Source organism: Hoplias malabaricus, chromosome 5, assembly GCF_029633855.1.
Source record: "Hoplias malabaricus isolate fHopMal1 chromosome 5, fHopMal1.hap1, whole genome shotgun sequence".
Taxonomy (NCBI): Eukaryota; Metazoa; Chordata; class Actinopteri; order Characiformes; family Erythrinidae; genus Hoplias; species Hoplias malabaricus.
Genome location: NC_089804.1, coordinates 29,398,996 through 29,421,975, shown reverse-complemented (window position 1 = coordinate 29,421,975; position 22,980 = coordinate 29,398,996). Strand labels below are relative to the sequence as shown.

The window sequence follows — 22,980 nt, the reverse complement described above, 5'->3', positions numbered from 1 at the left end:
GGCAGTGGACTTGAACAGCAGCCAAAGTGACTCAAAAAAAAAAAAAAAAAGTCTGTTGTGTTTGCCTCATGATGAGCATAACATCCTCACAGTAAGACATGCACGGTCAGCAAAGCAAAGACAAAGCACTTTATCAGGCTTTCTGTAAGGCTGCCTGCCAGCTGTTTGACGTGATGCATTTCAAGGCCTTTTTTATTACTTTATATTATTTATTTATATATTCCTCAAACCGCATGACATTCCGGAGCATATCAAATGTTTCCAGACTCCTGTGTTCTCAATTATGCTTACAATGACAGATGGAAAAAAACACAAAATCCCACTTAAAATGGGGAAAAACGTACTCACTGTACTTGCTTTCATTCTTGTGCTTTCGTTTTGGGGCTTTCTAAAAAAAAATGTAAGAGGGAATGAGATGGTTAAAAGAAGCTTCAAATGACAATTGTCTTCATTTGAACACTTCCCTTTGGCCCAAAAGCCTTTGTTCTCTGTTTTTTTCTGCAGCAGTTTGAGAAAGATCCGCTCAGGACGGGAGATTAGGAGTTGACTGATGGCGTGTGTGAGAGCAGTTGTGCACTTTTAAAACTCTTTAAAAAACGAGCACGTTTAGGCGAGAGAAAACAGCTCAGCGACGATGTTACGCCCACTACCACTTCCTGTCTATTTTATGCATTATCTCCTTGGCACCCATTATCGGCCCACATGAATGAATAATCCGCAATGAATATCTAATGCCTCCATTCTCTGCAAAGGCTTCGCTCCATTCATCATTCACTCCGAGTACAGAGTGTGTTGGAGGCTCAGTATGGAGATGCACTTTCATCAACACACTACATGCCCTCCTCACTGAGCAAATGGGTACACAGCGTGTACACCCAGAACACATTAGCTTTCACACGCACATGCTCAGAAATCTAACTCTGTGGCCTACTGCTATTGATGTGTGTCAATCAATTTGTATAATATAACAGCACTATTGTAGAATAATATTCCAGGTTTCCTCACATGACAGGTTACCCTCAGTTTGACTAGATATAAAACAACAATTTTGCTTCTATTGATTTTTTTGTTTTGGGAACAAAAATGTTTGTGTTGAAAGCACAGAGATGTAACAACTACATCAAATGTTTCTGATATCTTGTCATTATAGGAACAATTATATTAACATTATTTACATTTAATTCAAGTCATTTTAAGCCTCAAATCAAATTAATCAACCCATCGGACTCATTTTTATTTTACATATTTTTATTTTTGATATTAAAAAAAACAACAACCCAAAACCACCATATTTAAACAGTGTCAAAACTTCATTACAAATGGACTAACGGAAGAAATGCTAGGTAAAACAAAGAAAATAAGACCCCACTCCCCTCCCCCCCATGGGTCTCATTAACACAGAACACATTTTAAACCTGCTTTTCATCAAAGGGTAAGGCAGATGGGTGTTTGGGGATGCTGCTGGGTGTGAAAGCATCATATGATTTCACCCTCCAAAGCAGCAGAGGGGAGGGGGACCAGCACCAACACCACCTGGGCCTCATCCAAATGGTCTATAAATCCCCCACCCCCATTTACACCCCCCTCCTCCCATCCACTCCATAAGTAACCAACACTCAGAACTGCTGAGCACGGCAGGACAAAAGAATGCTGAGGCTGCAAATAATTATTTCTATTGATTAATCTATTGACTGCTGCTTAAATTATCGTCATAATCGAACTATTACCCCTTCTTCAGTCTTTCAGTAAAACATCAATAATCATTAACATAAAAAATATTTATTATATAAAAATACTATGCAATTAATATTATGGCAGCTATGGTTTCCTTTTATTTGATGCGATATTCTGTCTAATTTTCAATCATTTACAGGATGAAAATGACTTCACATCTTGCTGCAGAAAATTCACTAATTATTGTATAAAAATAAATTGTTTTCTGTTTCTGTGTTTGAGCAACTATTTGCAAAATCACAATTGTTCGACTCCTCCATTTCATTTAAATTAAATTATATGCTGTCTTATTATTCTTCAAAAACATTGTCTTGTGCTATTGTTTACTGTATTTGTCATTGTTAAATGTGGATTTATACTAAAATAATGAAACTGTTTTATGTTTAGAAGAATACATTCATTCATTCGTTGTCTGTACCTGCTTTTCCATTTCAGGGTCATGGTGGGTCCGAAGCCTGTGCAAGGCAGGAACACACCCTGGAGAGGGCACCAGTCCTTCACAGGGCAACACACACACACACACACACACACACACAATTTCACTCACACACATGGACACTTTTGAGTCACCAATCCACATACCAACATGTGTTTATGGACCACGGGAGGAAACAGAAGCACCTGGAGGAAACCCACTCAGACACAGGGAGAACACACCAAACTCCTCAAAAACAGTCACCCGGAGTGGGACTTGAACCCACAACCTCCAGGCGAGGAACTTAAAAAAAAATAATAATAATAATAATAATATGCAAGGTATATTTTGTAGAGATTAAGACTGCTAGACACATTACAATTTTAACAATTAAGGCATGGTGGCAAAGCACTTATGGAGACATTCCTTTTCATGTGATCAGTCTTTCTTTATAGCAACTCACAATCAAATAATAACAAAAAATTCCACATTTTATTATTTGAAGTTGACTTCTATAGTTCTGCATTGAAACTATTAAGCTAATGTCGACAGTTAAAGAAAGTTTACATAGTAAAGTAAAAACAATGCTTGGGCTTAATGATATTACGATTATTTATCCATACAATATAATTCTGTCTATCTTTTATAGATAACAGTATGTCATACAGTTTCAGAAAGAACTAACTTGTATAGGTCATCATGCCCTTTGCCTAGAGGGGTAATAATAATAATAATAATAAACTACCGGTATTGGCTTGTGGGACAATAGAAGCACATTCTGTAATGTTTGGTGAATTAAACATATTTCTGTGAGTAAGTGCCGTTCAAAACATCAGACACCAAACATTTCCAAGCTACATTTGGGATAGGAAAAGTGTAAATTAGACGGGCCAAACCTTGACTTTGACCACAGCTGGGAGAAGACTGAGAAAAAGAATGGAAGGGATCCGTCTTGGTACGAGTGCAACAATACGTCTACCCCTGCCACTGCTGGAATTTTCTACATTCTCCATTAAAATCTCCTCATCTCTCTTCCCTCTCTCCATTTCTCCAGGATAATTATGCTCATGGCTCTGAAGAACTGGCCCTTTTTAAAACAGGCAGGAATTGTAAATGAGTGTGGATTGATTGGGCTCTGTGCAGAGTAATTGATCTCTCTTTCTTCTGTTAGCCCTGTGTCTCTCTGTTCCACTCATGAATATTAAACACAGTGATAGGAGGATGAAAGCTGCTAAAGTTTGGCAGCTTATAGATAGAGACAGGGAGGGAGGGAGGGCAGCATGGAGGGTGTGGGGCAAGAGAGAGAGAGTGGGGCATAGAGTGACAGAATGAGATGTGGAAGAGGAAGAGCAAGAAAAAAAAGAAAATAGGCGAATATCTATTCATACCACAAATTAATTAAATCCAAAATGTTCAAGTCTTTATGAAAGTATCATTTAGGTATCCTGTGTATTAAAAGGTGGAATAGAATGGAAAATCAAATACCGTATTTAATTCAGCACTGCTGAAAAAGCAGAGTTTGAAACATGGTGCTGACATACACCTTGAACCTCAAGGGTTTTTTTTTTTTTATTCCTTGCATTTTGCTTCACTCTGTTCATCAAGTGGTATGTAGTGTTTTAAGGGGGTTTTGGGTGAAATGTGGTGTTTTTAAGGTGGAATAGATATGCTGTGTATGCTGTTTGTTATTATTTGCTACAGTCATATAACGGTGCTTGTTTCATATAGGTTCATTTGAGCCCGAGCCTTGCTAGAATTTGTATTCAACATAAATGTGTGTCCATTTCTTGCTTTCTGTGTCCTAAATCTGTCAGTGGATCTTTCTGAGAAGCTTTCAGAAAAATGCTCAGCACAACAAATTCAGTCCCGGCATCAAAGCCTTTGCTTGCCTAAATTAATCCAGTGAAGATAACAAAAAGAGATGGTTGATAAGACATAACACATGAAGACACATATATGATACAAGATCCCCAGAGAGTAATGATATTACTGGCACTACTGACAACACACAATCTCTGTGTCTGAAACTGTGCACTATTTTAGGCTTCTGCCACTTTGTAGTAGTGTCCGAAAACATAGTAAACCATATTCAGCATGCTCAAACAATCCCACAGTGCACTGAAACATCCTAAGTACATTAGTGGATAGCAGATACCCATAATCCATTTCGCTACTTGGTAAAAACCTGCACGAGATTGTGTCCGAAATCATTCACTATGCTCCTGAATTCTGTTCCCTATTAAAGTGCAATATATAGTGAGTAATGTAGGGAATAGTGAATAGGAAGCCAATTTCAACACTGCGTACACAAATATATGTCATCACCTCTTATAAGTGGTGATCTGTATACAGACGTTTAAATGGCACAAGGCTGAAGGGGACAGAGCACCTATTAATATCCATAATTTTAGAATTTATTTTGGATGATGTTTTCACAAATTTTTGGCCATAATTTATGCATAAACATTAACAGATAAAAAAAATTCAAGCTACAAGATGTCTACTGCGACTTTTTGTTTTTTGTTCTCCTTTGCAATGTACATTTGTCCAATTTATAATCAGCTGTATGCTATCTGGGCTTATGCAAGGACTCTCATAAGGACGGCGTGTTCTATCACTGTGGAGTTTTAAAGACAAACCCTGCCCCTCTCTTCAGGGAGTGTTCAAATTCTTCTAATGTATTTCATATGGAAATCAAAAATACCAAATTTCTGCTTTTCTGACACAGGTCTGCAGCATCCTGAAGCTTTAATGACCCCACACATGGTGAGCCGCCATTACTCCTGCACCAAGAACAGTAAAGAGCGACACAGTGAAAATAAACATCCTAGAAATGTATTTTCATGTCACTTTCCATTTACCTATAGGACATTAACAATTATAATTAGGGGTTTACCCTAATATTCGGCTATTCGATATTTGTTAGTTGGGTTTCGGATATTAATTTTTTGTTGCCCCCCCTTTTGCCTCAGTGTAAACTGGCCATAAAGGCAAAGCTCCACTCCACCAATTTTCAGGCTTTCCAGTGCTAAAAATATCCCTCAGTTCTGCTCCCAGAAACCACCCACATTTGGTCTTGTCATCATAGAACACTTGTACAAATTAACCTAAAAGACCAGCATAGTTCATTTAGTCAACTTTGCTACCTCAAATTTGACCATCTCCATGAAGCTCTGGAGCCCTCATAAAAGCTAGTGAATGAGGAAAGCAGCCTTGAAATTTGGATTTACTGAATGACCTTTTGAGAATGACAAATATTCCCGTCCTCAGGATATTCGAATATAACGCTCCAAAACCCTGAAAATGGTTTACATTACATACATGACATGTATATGTATTACTTTTCTCTTCTGCCGAATTTGAAAACTACCACCTGAAATAAACATGTTAAATGGACCAAGAGAAATTTTCCCAAAAATGAAATCTTGTTATATTAACTTCTGTCTACTTTAAAGTTGCATTTTTTGGTGATACTATGCTTTGTTGTACCAGTGAAAACATATTGGTACAATTTCTAACCTAAAACTTACTAAACTTTAAAAATTATTTATATTATTATTTATATGTACTAACAAACACACAAATATCTGCAGATGATCCTGTTGCAACACTACAGCCTTTCTGGTTGGAATGAACTGGGTTAAGTGACAACTCCTTCATTAACCACACTGTGGGCTTTTTGTGGTCATTCTGTTGATGCAGGACATCCAGATGGCCAACTGCCTGCTTAGACCCACAGCATGTCTCAGTCTTCCTCATGTTGGACACACGTGATGTTTCCTTGTCTTTTTCCAGGAAAGTTCACAGAAGTCTAAAGGTCTTAGGATTGTCTATAGGTGAGCGATATGACAATGTGTTATGACTTTTGGGATAAATTATATAACAATATGCTTTTCCAAGTCCCCCACTGCAGGCGCAACACTTTATAAGTCAAAAAATTAGGGACCAACATTTTGTCGTAAATTGTGGGCATTAATAATAGGTATGTTGCCTGGATTTACTCTTCTGGGAAAGTTTTACAAAGATCACCTTAAAACAGCTGAATTCACTAAAGTCATGCGATAGTGGAATCTACACCACAATAATCCAGAGCCATTAGAGATCCAGGTCTGTCCTCGTGAATAGAGGGTGTAACTGTTGAAAAATTCAGTGGAATTTTATTTTATTTGGACCAGCCAAAGAACAAATAAACTGCCAAATAGTTCCTGCTGAGTGTCATTAATTCCTCTCAGCACATTTTAATATGGGAAAATACTTGGCTGTATACTTTCTAAAAGCTTCCACTTGACTTGCCTCTCTGTTGCTCCTGGCTATTTTACAAGTTTAATGATGTTTATAATGCTTACATAATGGCATGTGACTGCATTGTTAGTGGAGTAAGTCTCTGTTGATAAAGCCTTTATTTGCTGGTAGTCCTTCACTGTTGCTGTCCACTGCAAGAGAAATGGCAGCTTGTAATCTCAATAAATTTCTTGTATGGCTATAAAATGGTTACGCTTGACATACATGCCATATAAAAGAGATGACACCCCCTTACCAGAAAATAGCACAGAGTAATTCGAGTCACTGGGACATCCCTTTTGGGAGAATAACAATCTTTTTAATAATAATTCACAGTCAGTGGTCCTCTGAAAAGAAATGGATAAGAATCAGATGGCTGGTGGCAATGTTGGAAAATAATTAGCGATGGGTCAATCCACATTTTTTTTTCAGACCAGATTCTGATGAAACAGCTCCTTTTACTTTAATATCATAAATATGGTTGTTGGGTTTGTGTTTAGGGTTACATCCTGAGGCTGAACTAGACCACAAACAGTTTTAATTGGAAGAGCAAAATATATACACAGCATGCATTGAATTTAAATGCATTCCAAAGGGCTTTCTTTATATTACACTTCTATAGCATTCTCTCCTGTAGCATTCTCCTGCACATCAACTATAACATACAAATGGCAAGTGTTAAAATCATAAAAAGTAATGTTAGTAACAATAAAACCATAAGGTTAACACCAAACACAATGATCCTGTTGTTGTAATATCAGTGCTGTGTATTTTCTGGATTACAGATTATACCAGGCCTTTTTGTCTGCATTTTCCACAAAAAAATATCAAACAAACAAACAAAAACAACAGCAGCATTTTAATAAATATCCACAATTATACGAGAACAAAAAACAGGTGAAATACATTTTCTTCTTTTTATTTAATTTAAAATTTTTTGAACAGTGCAAGATTCTGAATGTCGATTGCAGCTGAAGATGAAAATTTTTACTAATTTAAACAGTTTTCAAAGCAATGTATCCACGTTTACAGGGGCTCAAAGGCTAAAGTCGCCATGGGTTCATGGTAAGCTGTGGAATGGAATATGGATCAGTGATGTGTACGTTATTTTGTTATGGCTGCTTCATTAAGCAGTGCAAGCTGTTGACTGGAATTGGGCTGATTAATTGGGTTGGACCACTCCATCTGATATCTGAGCCTATGAATGACACCAATATCGGATCAGATACTGTTATAGGATCAGATCAGGCCCATCTCTAAAAATAAAAGCCATTGTGTTTAAAGGATCACTGGTTAAATCTACCACAGGTAAGCCACCTTAGGAAAGTCTTTAGGGACCACCGGCATCTTAAGCATTGCATGTAGAGATGGCCAGATCTAAAGGTAACTCTTACGGCACAAGGTTATGTAGCTGTGGCTGATGAATCTGGCGTCCCAACCAAAATGGCTGTTCCTCAAGGTCAAATAAGGAAAGATGTGCCCTAACATGAGGCAGTCAATGACCTGTGAGGTCACTGTGGCCATCAATTTTGGATGACCACTCCATAAATAATGGAGAACCAGGTGGTCAGGTATGGCCTGGGCCTTTATCTAGCCAAGAACAGAGAGGCCAAAAGAGGTCAGCACATTTAGCAATAAAGGTAATGACATAGTCTGAGACAAAGTTGGTGAAATCCAGACCTTAGATATACCTGTATACCTGGCCAGTCACAAGCTTTAGCAGTTGCATTTATGGTGTCATACGTGCTGGTTACTTATAATTCCTGGCCTGGAACCTGGATCCAAGGTCCGAATTTAAAGACTTCTGGATTAGCATAGCTTCCCTCACATTAAGCTGACAGTAAGCTGCATTTAATATATAGGCATACATTCATGTCAAAGACATTTTTGTCTCTTTTGCAGCACATTTCCAGAACATATATCTGACCTTAAATCAGAATGGTGTGAAACTGAAAGAAGGTCTAAAAGATGAGGGGGAATAAAAGTAACGAACAAGCTGGATGGAGAGTTGCATTCCCAAACTGTACATTGCTTTGGAAAGACTGGCTACACACATTAAACCACTTGGTCAGAACTACCAAAATTAAGTGAATAACAGTCCCAGGAACAGTGTCTGAAAAACAACAACAATTAAAAAGAAAGTAGAAAAAATATATAGAAATCCATTAATCCAGCCACAGAATGAGTTAAAGGGAACCTCTACGATTGTGGGGAACTGCAGTTCTCTCTGTTTTGTTTATGTTCAGAAGCTCCATATTTTGTAAGGTGGAAGATAAGTTTGAGGCGAAAAACGACTCTATGTGACTGAAGTTGAACTTAAGTTTTTATTCACAGTTTGAAGCACCAATGAAACTCTTCTGTAACTGGAACTATTTAGTTATATAGCACTCTGTGTTTACTTTAATGCAGTTTGTGCTCTCTTGAATTTAGAGTGCATTCCTACCTAAATAATCTGAAACAGAAAAAAATAAGTCACTACCCACCTATTGAGCAGGAATAAAGCAACATCCTAATCTCTTTTCATGATTTTCAATGTTTGGGGGTCTCAGTGGCATTTTTCTGCCATAAGCAGAAAGAGAGGAAACCTAGCGTGTCTGACTGAGCCACTTTGTTTTATTTTTTACTCATTTACAGACACCAGGGCTTCATAAACATATAAGAACAGTTTCCAGTATGTAAACATATTGGACAGCTGGCAAATGGTCAGGAAACATCTGACGAGTTTTATAAATAGTGTTTTTTGTTTTTTTTATTACAATCGTAAATGTTGCTGTAAGTCATAAAACAGATGCATCGTATGATTCAGGAATAACCACGGAAAACTGGCAAACAATTACCACCATCATCAAGACAGTTCCATTTTTCTGCTGTTCCTGTTGATGCGTCATACCTCCACAAAATGGAACATACAATGAAATGATATCCAATTATTTTGTGTAAACAGACACCATGTTCTGAAATATTCATAGTGGCTAATTACAATACGGGTCCCAGTGTCTGTGGGACAAGCAAAGGAAAGGCGATATCCGACCTGACATACAAAACTTTGATGAAGCTTGTGTTAGGGATAATACCATGGAAAAAACAATAACAGACAGAGAGAACTGCATAAATCCTTGTCTTTCAATTAAAAAAATAATAATTTAAAGACATATATCTCCAAAGTCTGTTGTCATTTACAAACAACATCAAGATCTAATCTTGTGATAAAAAGAACTGCCTGAAATAAGTGAAATAAGGAGGACGGTGGCATTTCAAGATTGTGGCAAAGCTCCATCTCAATCAGTTTCCTAGAGTTTCTCTGGAGAAATTCCACACAGCTGCTGGTAGCAATGATTGAAAGCCTGGTCTGAGCAAGCAAGCAATCTTTTCCACAGAGTCAAACAAACATTCATATAATTGGGTGCAAATGACCAGGATGTTCTAAAAATAACCTGTTCCCTTACATAACCTCTTCCGAAATTACACAGTGTCCCCCCATCCAGCTGAGAGACAGCAAATAAATACGAACGCCTTACTCACCACGGTGGAATCACTTGTCCATCTGGATGACTGCTCTATTCCCACATATGCTGCTCTTTGCACACTGCAATGTAATCAACCCAAGCCCATCAAAAAGCCTAATTTAAGACCAGTTTATTTTCTTAGAAATCATTAAAATAATCACAGCTGATATTCTTCAGAGATATCGAGAACATTGTCCACAACTGTTAAAGTTTCCAGCTGCTGTCTGCTATATGTCTGCTTCCAGATCCCAAGCTCAGGATAGCCAGTCCCTCTAGGATTTGATTGGATACTGCAACTTGTGCAAGTCAGGAAGATTCCACTGTAAAAATGCAGGCCAACCTCAGGAGTCCATTCAAAGGGTTTGGAAAACATCAGAACAGAAGCACCTCTAGTGACGCACAGGAGTCAGCCAGTCGGCCCGATGGAAATCACAGGATATCTGGGAGATACGTTAAGTCATCCAATGAGACCACGCTCAGAAAAGAATAGTTTCCTTTCCATACTGTGTGAGAAAGAGAGAAAGAAAGACAGCAAGCAGAGCAAGACAAGCAGGGCAGCTCCAGGCTGAAGCGAAATCTGCACACAGTAAATTAATCATACCTTGTGCTCCCACAGCCCTGCTCCTTTCAGTGGCTGGATCGGGTTGCTTGGCCTCTACTCTTACAAGGCAGCTCTTTTTAAAGAGCCTGGAGTATCCAGGGGCAAGAGCTCCTGAAAACCCATTTCTTTCAGCGACTATCAAAGGCCGCACGGCTCTTAACAAAAGACAAGTGGCCTTTAAAGGCTGAAATTTACTGCAGATAGCTTAGGAGAAGCAGGAGAGGCATTCCCACAAGCTGGCCTGGTTTTGAGCCTCGGAGGATCCAGCGGATCCCTCTTCCCTCGTGAAACGAGAGAGACGGAGAATGGGCAGTCAAAGGCCGGCAGCAGAAAAGCATGGGTGTGAAACAGGAGAAACTTGAGCAATGGCTGGAGCTGAGAATGACTCGTGCCCTCAGGAATGCCTCACACACACAGGATCTAGCGGCATGCGTCTGAGAGCAGAAACAGTGCTGTTGCTGCTGCTTCAGGGAATGCTATAATCAAAGGAGCAGTCAGTCGGCCTAAACAAACACTCAGTGAGCAGTTAACATGGACCTCACTGTCACAGGGCTGTACACGTACTTAACCACACACTGCTGGCTTCAGCTAAACTCTTACAGACTTGCAGAAAAGACACTTAGAGATGGCACAATAGTGCTGTTTGTTGCGAGTATCAGCGATGATGGTATGAGATTATTTAGATATTTATGATTTTATATGATTGCTGATACTGTAACATAACTTATGGCTAGGTTTTCTGCCAGTGCCAAATGAGGCTTTAGTGAGACTTTTCCAGTCATATTATAGAAGCAAATGTAGTTTTAATTGTCGTGCCCAGGGAAGTCTCATCACTGGTGTGCACAGCACTCTTTTTAGGTGGAAAGAACAGAGAACAGCTTTCAGCAGAGTAGGGCGAGGGTGGGAGGAATGGGAATTCACACTGGGAGGGGACACAGCGTACGCAGCCAGAATCACACCCCACTGCCGAGAAAAATATTATTCAATTAAAAAAAATAAAATAAATTGTTGTCACAAATTAATTTTCAAGAATGAAGCAGGAGGCACGGTGGCACAGCAGGTAGTGTTGTGTGAGCAGTTTGGTGTGTAATCCCCGTGTCCACGTGTGGGTTTCCTCCGGGTGCTCCGGTTTCCTCCCACGGTTCAAAAACTCACGTTGGTAGGTTGATTGGTGACTCAGAAGTGTCCGTAGGTGTGAGTGTGTGAGTGAAGGTGTGTTGCTATTAGATAGACTCGTGCCCCTTCCAGGGTGTATTCCTTCTTTGCGCCCAATGATTCCAGGTAGGCTCCGGACCCTGAACTGGATAAGTGGTTACAGACAACGAATGAATGAGTGTTTAAAAAAAAATGTCATCAAAAAATAAAAACATCAAGAAGCCTAGGGTCGCTTTTAATATTTGCCATTCAAAACGACTGCTATGCAATGAATTACATTTACATTTCTGTGAAGGAGAAATTACATTTCAGCCTACATTTCTTCAGTTTGTGTCAATGGCAAAAAATGTAAACAATGTTTCAGCACAAGGCATCACACTAAATATTTTATCAAATACAAAAGTATGGGTTTGAAATCACATTTCTTTTGTTAATCATGATTAAAATGAAAAGGTTTTTACAAATAATTTACAAGTTTCATTTGCTAATATTTAAAGCAAAAGGACTGTTTGTGCAGTTTAAAAAAGGTTAAAAATAGGTGGGTTAACATAAAAACCTTGTGATCTCCATGTTACAGCCCATGGTCTCACCTTTCTGCAAAGCCAAGCAAAAGCGTATGCCCATGCTAGATGAGTGCGTCTTAAAAAAATATGTGCAACTTTTGGGCTAAAAGAGACAAACCACCAAAAAATGCTTTAAAAAAAATTGGAATCCCTTTTAGGGATAGGCAGAATTCATATATTTTATATTGCCATACCGTCTCAAAACATTAACACGGCATACGATACTACTGTGGAGTTTGGAGAGGGGCGGCTGTATGAGCCTCATGAGTAAAGGGTTTTTGGCGCTGTGCAGTTCAGCTCAGCACAGGCCGACTGTGTACACAGACACACGGGTTGGCAATTTATTAAAAAAACAACAACAACAACAGTTTCTGAGAGAGAGCAAATTTCAGAGATAAAGCCTCACACCTGTGAGCACAAAGTTGAGTGAAGGGTCTTTGAGTATTTTGTCTTTTTTCAGCTTCATTCTTTCTCTTTGAACCCAAACTTATCGCTAAACTCACAACTACGGTGGGCTACTTGGCTTGTGTTTTTCCCGCACCCGTTTTCAGTGTGTAACGTCAGCAGTCAGTCTTAAATGCACAAGAATTAACCTTTGGCCTTGTACTTAAACACACAGAACAGAAATTTGAAACACCACACACGTCTTAAACACCGCCCTCACTTTAAGATACCATTCACCAAAGATACAATACCACCAAATGGTTCTAAAGTTAACATGTTCATACCTTCATATTTAGAACCCTTATAAGAATAATTCTTTTACATTATTGGTATGAAAGTAAAGTAGAGTGTCCCAGTAGAATTAAATACCATGTTAAAAATATGAATTGAAGGAACACTTGGTTGGATTTTGTATTTTTGCTCATGGGCTCACCCTATAGTTGCAGAGTCAAACTCATCTCAATAAAGCATCTCCCTGATTTTGAAGCTGTACATTTAAAGTTACAGACACTACCTAATGTTTATAATCATGATGACATCTGAGACTTAAACCAGAGTTTCAAATTTGTGCATTTAAGAGTTTTTGTGAGTATGTGTTTCCATTTGTATAAAGAGAAAAAATATGAAGAGGAAAAAATAATAATAAATATGTAACTGGCACAAGAACTTTGGCTGGCTGTGTGGGGATGGGACGTGGATGGAAAATGTCTGAAAGGGAGCAGTTATACAAGATACTTCACATGCAACTGATGCAGACAGGATGTCAGGAAAGTAAGCAGTACCAGAAAAGCTGGAAAAAAATCCTACTGAAACTCTGGGCAGTGAATTACAAGGCTTAGGATTTATGAGTGGAGAATAGCTACGCTGCTGAGTGTAGTGGCTTGACTCAGAGCCTTTAGCCACTAATTTCTACCCTCGCCTGGTGGAAGTGGCCAGGATAGCTGCACAATTAATGCCATGACTCCACTCTTACTCAAGCTCATGTGGGAACGTGTCCAGATTTTTGAAGAGCCCTTTAAACAAATAATTACTACAATTACTGACTGTCTGCAACTGCACATGTATCGTCAAAACACAGTCAAAACAAATGCATTTCTATGCATCTGAACAAATTTATTCACTCACTCTGCATTTTGTGACTTTTTTGTTTTGGTAATTAACTCGACAGTGAGGGGTTCATAATACATTTATAATAAGAAAGTGATTAAAAGTCCACAATACACATGAAAGAATGCAAACATTCTTCTCATCTTCTCCATGTCTTAAGCCAGTTTTGCAGCAATAGATTTAAACATTTGATATCAGAAATCTCTTCTCCTCAAACAAATCTTACCAATGTTAGAAAGCACAACAGATTGAGGACACCAAGTGAGACTTCAGAGAATAAGCTGAGAAAACGTGAAGCAATCAGGAATATTATTTCCAAATATTATAATATTATACAAAAGAAGCCCTGTCACGCCCCCCCCCCCCCACACACACACACACACACACACAAGTCCTACCTTATTGTACGAACAGAAAGGCAATACTTCCACATCAGGCTCAGCATGGCCAGGACACTTCTGACCTGGCTGCCCTGGATAAGTCTTCAACAAGTTGAAAATATCTCGATCCAAAAGCACAAGAAAAACATGAAGGCTGGAGGAGTCTATGAAGTGAGTGGATGAGTGTATGCTGTTTAGTCAAGCGTCTCCACCCCTAGCATCCAGACAAGCCTCTCCTTCCCTTCTTTCTTCACTTGACCACAAACTTTGTCCCACACTTGAGAACCCCCCCAAGGAGAATGAGGAAAAGAGAGAGAGAAATGACTAATACACCCCCCCGCCACCAACAACCCCAGTTCAAGTTACTGCAGTTGTTGCTGGTGATGAACATCGTGTTTGCTTTGCTCTAGATTTGCAGCCAAACCAAACTGTTCCCTTCTGGGAGGAGAATTTCTAGCAGGGCTCAGGGATTACCAATTAAGGCTAGCCGCCAAAAGGTCTACTACTGAACTTGCACAAGCCAAGCTTTACATCTAAATGGACAGAGATAGACTGCATTTATTTCGATACGGAGGCAGCTTTAATGCTTGATAAATTCAGACTAGTGTAACTAACTACAAAGCCTCTTCCATATGAATGTTGGGCATAGAGTATGGTCCACCTCCCACATATCTGGTAAGTGGGGATCATTTGGCAGTAAATTTGCAATGAAAAATAGGCGAGATGAATCTGTTCAGAGTTCACTGATCATCAGCAGGACAGGGCTAGAGTTTATTAGGCTCAGCTGCAAAGGTGGTGCTTTATTACTGTACTGTATTACTTTTTTACTTGTTTGTAGTTTACTTCTCTCACTTACTACGTCTTACTTTTACTCACTAAATTTTAAAAGAAAAACTGTAGATTTCCCACCTTACTTTTTCCAGTGAGAGTGGTTCCTTCACTTGTAATTCTCTATTTATGCATTTTTTTAATCAGTCATTTTAATTCATACACCTAATGAAGCGCAAAATGTAACATGTGATTGGTTACTTTTGTGTCTTACAGTCCCCAGCAGTGAGCACATGCCTAAAGGGTAAATATGTGTAAGTGTGTGTGTGAATATAAATGTGCATAAATGCATGTGAGTGTGTTTAAGGGTGTTTCTCATTCCCAAACTACATCACGTCAAAACAGGCAGCAGAAAAAGTTAATGAAAATGTTCACATCTGAAGAGAACACTAACACAGCTATCATTACAATCACTCATTTTATCAGCCTGTCTGATCTCCCTTTTCTCATTGATTTTATTTCTGTCCTTCATCTGATAACGCTCTCCCAGGTGAAGTCTGAAGAACTTTTAACACCTTCACCAAGTACAAGATTCAGTAACTTTTATGTTGTTGTATGGTTTTGCTGTTCAGAAAATATTTTCTGTGAGTATTGATGGAAATCTATAGTGCTCAGAGGCTAAACAAGGTCCGCAGCAGTGCTCAAACTCCTATTTTATCCAATACTAGGCAAGCTCTGCCTGTTAAATCAGAGAGATTTGCATCCAGACAGGATTTAAATTATAAGACGATTATCAGTTAAAAGCAGGGAGCGATTCAGCCAATAATTTTCCTGGAGGATGTTGGGGGAAAAACATAGACATTGGCGATTCAGATGTTAAAGAGAGAATTACCCCAGAACCCCACCAACAATTAATAAAATATAATATTTTTACTAGATTACCAGTACTCATACTTAAGTCAGTGTGTAATTGTTTACTTCCTCAGCCTCTGCTTAACTGTCAGTATAGTACAGTAAAAAGACTGAGAATAATATGTGGATAGTTTTTAGACAAAACTTTATCCTACCCATCAGATTCTGAGCCGGTTGTGTGTTTAGTTTCAGCTCTTTTGTTCTCTTCTGTCCATGTGCTTGTGTTTTTATTGTTTTTGGTGCTCGTCTTAGTTGTCATATCTCTGCTGCTCTGCTCTGCCTGTTCTCCACCCTCATACATTCCCACTGTGCCTGATATTCCCCAACTGTTTGTAATGTATTCTTCTTCATATGAAAGTCTGACGTTTGCTCTGTGTCTTACTCACCCCCTGGCATTTATCTAAACTTCTCATATTGACAAACATAACACAACACTATTGATTTAAAGGACTGATTTAAATCTTATTAGTTTCAAGTTTCTTGCAGTGTTGAAACCAAACCAGAAACAATAGAGGCTTTATTCTCCCTATTACAAGTCCAAATATTTTAACAATATTTGTAATAAAAATTTATAACATGTTTTTGTTTTGGAAACTGCTTTTTCCTTAAAAAAGATTAACAATGTACTAAGAATCAAGAGTGGTCTCAAACTTCCGAACAATATTGTTCTTTCCCTCAAACTTCCATGTCACAGAGGAACATTTCATAAGTGGAATGAGTAGTTTGTGCTAAACGGCTTCAGCCACATATTCCACTTAGAAAATCTTTCCCCTGAACTCTGGTCACTTTTTCCAGCGTTTTTTCATCTTTACAGTACAGCCGTTCTCATCTGCTTGGGCAGCTTAATTTCCTTTGTGTTTAGGGGTGGTTTGGCAGGCAACTGTGTCCAAAAACAAGGCCAAGAATGACACGTCTCCCTATGGAGCAAGAGGCTGAGAGTGTTCCGAGTTCACCACCTCAGATATAGCACATGCCTTCACTCAATCAGGTCTAATAATGAAATCAGTTCCATGATGGATCTGTAATGTGGAAATGTTGACTAGTGTGTTAGGGTGCGACACGGTCCACAATCAGTTTGGGGAATGTGTTTAAAAGACACTCCCTCTACAAGTCTGAGGTCATCTTCAAAAAACAGATCCACGAGTAGAAATTGGTTATCCTCAAACTGCAAATTAAAACCATACCGTACACACACAAGATAAAAAACAAAGGGAAACACAAAGAGAAGCCAAAGGAGCGGGAGAAAAGCAACGAACACCCACTTGAGTTTGAAGGGTGAAACACTGCATGTGAGAAATTAATGAACAGAAATGAAAGAAGAAAATTAAATGAAGGAGGTGTATGAGGAGGAAAATATTGGAAAGAACATGTGACCAAGGGAAAGCAATATTGGACAGTGCTGCAGGGGAACCTCTTTTTTTTCCCCCACTCACTTTCTATAAAGCGCTATTGAAGTTTTGGAGAAACTTCAAACAATGTTCCTATCCCCTGTGATGCCTTTAATGTTTCATCATGTTGCTTGTGAAGAGGAATTATAGCTGGAGGCAAAATTCGGAAACTGAACACCCTCCAAAAACAGGGATAGCGAAGAGTGTTTCATCACAAGGACACATTCCAGCATGTTAGAAAAAAGAAAGAAACATAAATAAATAAATAAATAAATAAGGTGGACATAAAACGTATTACAGATTTAACTAAACAACACGGCAATTTCCAGTAAGATGTTCAGTTTGAAGCATCTGTAAGACGTACAAAGACAAACAAATATCAGAGAACATCTCCCATTAAAATGTCAGGTCTTCACAAATATACACATCATTGCTAAGTACACACTTCATTCGTTCATTCATTCATTGTCTGTATCCGTTTATCCAGTGCACTCTGGAGGGGCGCCAGTCCTTTAGAGGGCGACACACTCACACATTCAATGCACACACTACATTCATTCACTCATTCATTGCCTTTAACTGCTTATCCAATTCAGGGTCACAGTGGGTCTGGAGCCTACCCGGAATCATTGAGTGCAAGGCAGGAATACACCCTGGAGGGGGCGCCAGTCCTTCACAGGGCAAAACACACGCACATTCACTCACAACTACTGACAATTTTGAGTTGCCAATCCACCTGCCAGCTTGTGTTTTTGGACTGTGGGAGGAAACCAGAGCACACGGAGGAAACCCATGTGGACACAAGGAGATCACAACAAACTCCTCACAGACAGTCATCCAGAACGGGACTCGAACCCACAACCTCCAGGTCCCTGGATCTGTGAGACTGCGTCACTACCTGCTGCACCACCGTGCTGCCTATCTTAGGACGTCCACACTTATTTGTGTTCAGAAATGTGTGTGTGTGTGTGTGTGTGTGTTTGTGTGTAGGGTGCACACTAAACCACAACAACAACTACGACTGGCTGGCGTAATTCACGACTGTCATCAAAAACACTTAAACACTTAACACTCCTAACCATTCGCTGCTCTCTAGTCTGTTTGTACTCGAAACAAGCTTAATGTATTTACAAAGCCTGTGCCTGTAAATGACCAGAAAAATAAACTCAGGATCGGTCCAGTATGCTAGTCTCTCTATCCCTCTCCCTCTCTCTCTGCATATGGCAGAAGCAACTAGAGCTTTAGACAGTGGAGAGAACTCCGAACTTTGAAAAGCACAAAATGAAATGAGGATACTGCTCTATTCCTTTTTCAAAGGTGGGTTATATAGAATTTTTGCTTTTTGGGATCACTTAAGGTGGAAGTCTCCAAACTAACTGCATTAGCGAAAGTGCTACAAAACTAAACAGTTTGAGTTACACTTCAGCCATGTACAAACAACACTTGTTTTTCTCCTCAAACACACCATTCCACCTTAAACAATTGCAGAGCGTTCCCTTTAGGCATGTTTTCTGGGCTACTCAACAACATTAAATAAAACAGTCAAGGTGTGCCAGTATTGTATTATTAACAAGGCTGCAATTGGCTAGGAGTCACTCTTTTTCACAAAACATCCGAGGGCCAAAATTAGTTGGAAGGGCAAAATTGGGGTTAAAAGCAGGCTAAAAATGGCAGAGTTGTGAACCAGGATTTAGTTGACTAAGGATGTTGTGTTTGAACATGCAAACATCCATGAAATATGTCATTTCAATATGTACATTTAACACATCTGTGGCAGTGAACACACACACACACACTAGTGCACTAGAGGTAGTGTGCATGCACACACACACTTACACACACACACACACAAACCTGGAGTAGCAGGTAGTCATCCCAACTGCTTAGTAGTTAGGGGTTTGGTGCCTTGCTCAAGGACACCCCCAGCTGTGAGTGTGGGACTGAAGGAGGACACAGGTTTGCTCCTTCACTACCCACCCGACCCCAATCTTCCAGCTGGTCATATTGAATATTCTATTAATGAAGTAATTCAATTATTTGAAATTATTATATTTTTACACTGAAGAGGCTCCCAACTGCATGTTTTTAGGGCATAAACAGCTAACCCTATTTCACTGGATTTACTGCAGCACAGTCAGAAATACCAAACCTAAATATAAACTACAGTACTTCATGGAAATACTGTTCAAAACAATATCAAACAGCTCAGTCATAAAACAGTCTGCAACAGTCCTGTTGCTAAAACTTTAAATAACAAGAAGCTTAAGAAAAGCATTTGACGACCTATTTTGCAGATTCTCATTTTTGTACCAGCTCCTGATGCAGGTCATATGCGACATGAAGGAAAGGTTGGGCCCATTCACGGACTACGAAAACCCCTATTCTTGTAGACAGTATTCACTGTCTCTGAAGCAAATAGACCATCTATATTTAACCTTTTTTGCTAACATTGTACAACAGATGTGACACTTTATAAGGGCTGTGCTGTGACATATTGTATCGTTTGCAATAATATCATCATAATTTGTAAAACAATTAAAAAAAGTCAGTAAAATATCGTGAAATTATTTTAGGGCCATATCGCCCCCACCCCTACACTTTATTCTGTGGAAAAATAGGCAGTGGAAAAAACTGGCAGAATCAACAGCTTTTTTTTTCCATTCACATTTGTCTGGAACACACTCCTCAGCACTGACACATCCAGCAAAAATACAAACACAGACACACAAACACACACAGAAATAGAGTCCTTGTTCCTCACACACATTAACATTCAACCCACTGACAGACAGATTCACACACACAGTTCTCTTTCATAAACTTCCAACTGTGAACAGTTTGACAATGTTCCAGTTTACGACCACAGCCTGTAAACCACACACACACACACACACACACACACAAACAGATTACACACACAAAATCACACATTTCAAAACCTCTTAGAAAAGACTGCAAGTGCTTAACCTCACTTAAAATTAGATGTAAAATTTGGACACCCAAGGACGCTTTATCAACTACACAGAACACCATTCCAAACAACACCAATCCACACACACACATACACTGTTGAGAAGCAGCAACCAAATGGGCACAGCGTACTCTCAACCAGGAACAACCGTCTGCATCGGGCACTAGGGATTCACCCAGGATAGAGCACCAATCCATATCTGGGCATACACACATTCCCTCATTGACTCTCACATGTACAGACATTCATTCACTCACACCAGGACATTTATTAGAGAAGCCAATTCACCTAATCTCAAGTTTTTGGACTGTGGGAGGAAACCCTGGAAGAAAACCACACAGACACAGGGAGAACACAGAAACTCCACCCAGATGGGACTAAAAGCCAAGATCCCAGCACTGGGAAGCAAATTTACAAACTTCAGCCCGATGAAAGTACACTTTTAAATAAACATTCTCCACTTGGAATAACGCTAGAGAGCAATGTTGCTATGTTGCTTATTTGTTCATATTAATAGAAGTGGCCTAGCCAAAGTATGAAAATTCCCTAGTGTTTGAACATAAAAGTATATTTGATGTTTTTTGTAACACATTCTATTAAAATAAATGTACTACAACAGGTGGGGGCTAAAAAGCTGTTAGATATAAGTGCATCATATGCCTCGTGATGCCAGAGGGTGCTTACTTCCCTTTACTTTTTTTTTGTCCCACACATACACATTACTGCGTGTGCTGCTTAAAATATGTGACCCAGGAATGCCACAATACTACAAAGAAACCTTAGACAAACAAACAAATCACATTCAGTTTCTACAGAAGTAAAACATTATTCCTTGAACTGTAAGTCCAAGCCAAGAACATTTTAGAAACCTTAACCTAACACTACAGTCAGGATATTTCTGATGTGGTTAATTCCAGACCAACAGTGTGCATGTGTGTAAGCATATGCATGACTAGTCAGCAATTGTATGCATCCCAGACAATTCTACGCTTGAAATCAAAGCAATTAACACATTCATGAATATTCAGATTTAAACAGATTTCTTACACTCATGTGCAGACATGTCCAGCAGTGGTGGAATATTCAAACACAAGAGTGTAAACTTCTAAACAATTCACTTCAATCATGATTCACACATATTCAATATTCAACGCAACATGATTTCTCAAACTTCAACTTCAATTCCTTACTTTGGTACTACAGTTGATTAAAAAAAACTGCCCAACAGTTTCAACTGATAATATAAGTGTGGTTTTATTAATAACATTCAAATATACAAATGTAATGCTCAATATTTAGGAATCAGAACATCAGAACATATAAAACCTTATATGTACATAACGGATTAAAAAAAAACATACAAACTGAGTATTTAGAAGTGAAAATCCACAAAAGATTTTTTGTTTATATGTTCGGGACTAGTCAGAGTATTTTATTTGGGCCATTGAATATTAAATATTCATTCATTCATTGTCTGTAACCACTTCTCCAATTCAGGGTTGCTGTGGGTGCGAAGCCTAGCTGGAATCAGTAGGTGCAAGGTGGGTACACACCCTTGACTGGAGCCCCCGGAGGAAACCCACGCAGACAAGGGGAGAACACAACAAACTCCTCACAGACTGTCACCCAGAGTGGGACTTGAACCCACAAACCCAGGACCTGGGAGCTGTGTGACTGCGATGCTACCTGCTGCGCCAACATGCCGCCATATTGAATATTGCTAGATAACTTGACAGACAGACAAACAAGGCAAAAACACAGCAAACAATCCATTTGTCCAACAGACGCTAAAATTAACTTTTAAATTCAGTTCCAGTTGCGGAGCCTGGCTTTCATTTTATTTTATTTATTTTCTTATTTTTGGGATCTGTTCTTGTTGGTAGAATCACTTTCAAATGATGGTATTTTACACCCCTAAAACACATTGACCTCAGAGCTCGCTCTCTTTCTCTCCCTCTCTGCAATCTGTCTTTTGGACTTCAAAAAGCTGAGAGATGCCTACTTAAGCAGCCAAGGGGAATATAAATGACCTGCTTGGCTCATTTACAGACGGAAGCGATTTTGTGTTTGTCCCCGTCTCTGTGTGCCGCTTACATTAAGTGTGAAATGGGCTCGAAGTGGTCCCCGCCCCTTTATAACAGAGCCTCTCAACAGCGTATTTAATAGCCGCTGGTATATGCACACTTATTATGCATGCGGAAGAGAAGGGGGGGGGGGGGGGGGAGAGGGACCACCCCAATCTCTATGCAATTATTCTTCAGGAAATACTATGTAGTTATTACTGTACTGCAACATCTGAGAGGAGACTTCTCATGTTGAAAATTGCAAGGGGATCGGTGTGGAACACAGCAGTCACTAGTGCTGAATAAGACCAATAAATTGTGTGAGAACTCGAGAGCTCTGAGAGCTTCTAAGAAGAGATTCAAACATTCACTAGTTTACCTCAAAGGTACATAGTCAAGATATCCAGCTTTAGCTCAGTATTTGTTAACCTTACTCTCAGGTATTTAAATGAGGAACAAACAAATATGTAAATGATGTATCATTTGTATCATGAGTGGCAGGGAAACAAGGTGTGAAACTTTGCCAAACCAAGCTGTTTTTGTATTTTTTTTTAAATGAAATTAAAATTTTTACATTTAATGTCATTTATTGAACATTTATTTAATGTATATTTATTGAATTCATGTACAGTCTAAAGAAATCTTAATTAGGGCTGTGGTGTGTCTAGGGGCTACCCGGAGAGAGGCACCAC

At 39.1% G+C, this 22,980-nt stretch overlaps 1 protein-coding gene across 4 annotated transcripts in view; it reads right to left on the bottom strand.

The window, feature by feature from the left end:
• Positions 1-22,980, bottom strand: part of iqsec1b (IQ motif and Sec7 domain ArfGEF 1b) — a 302,557-nt gene that overhangs the window by 86,655 nt on the left and 192,922 nt on the right. The window contains exon 1 of one of the 4 annotated variants that reach the window (XM_066672596.1): positions 14,205-14,274. The exons of the other annotated variants lie outside the window; for them this stretch is intronic. Within the exon in view, the coding sequence (XP_066528693.1) occupies positions 14,205-14,251 (47 nt within the window). The 5' untranslated portion in view covers positions 14,252-14,274. Of the gene's footprint in view, positions 1-14,204; positions 14,275-22,980 lie in introns of those variants that run through there. 4 annotated transcript variants of the gene reach the window in all.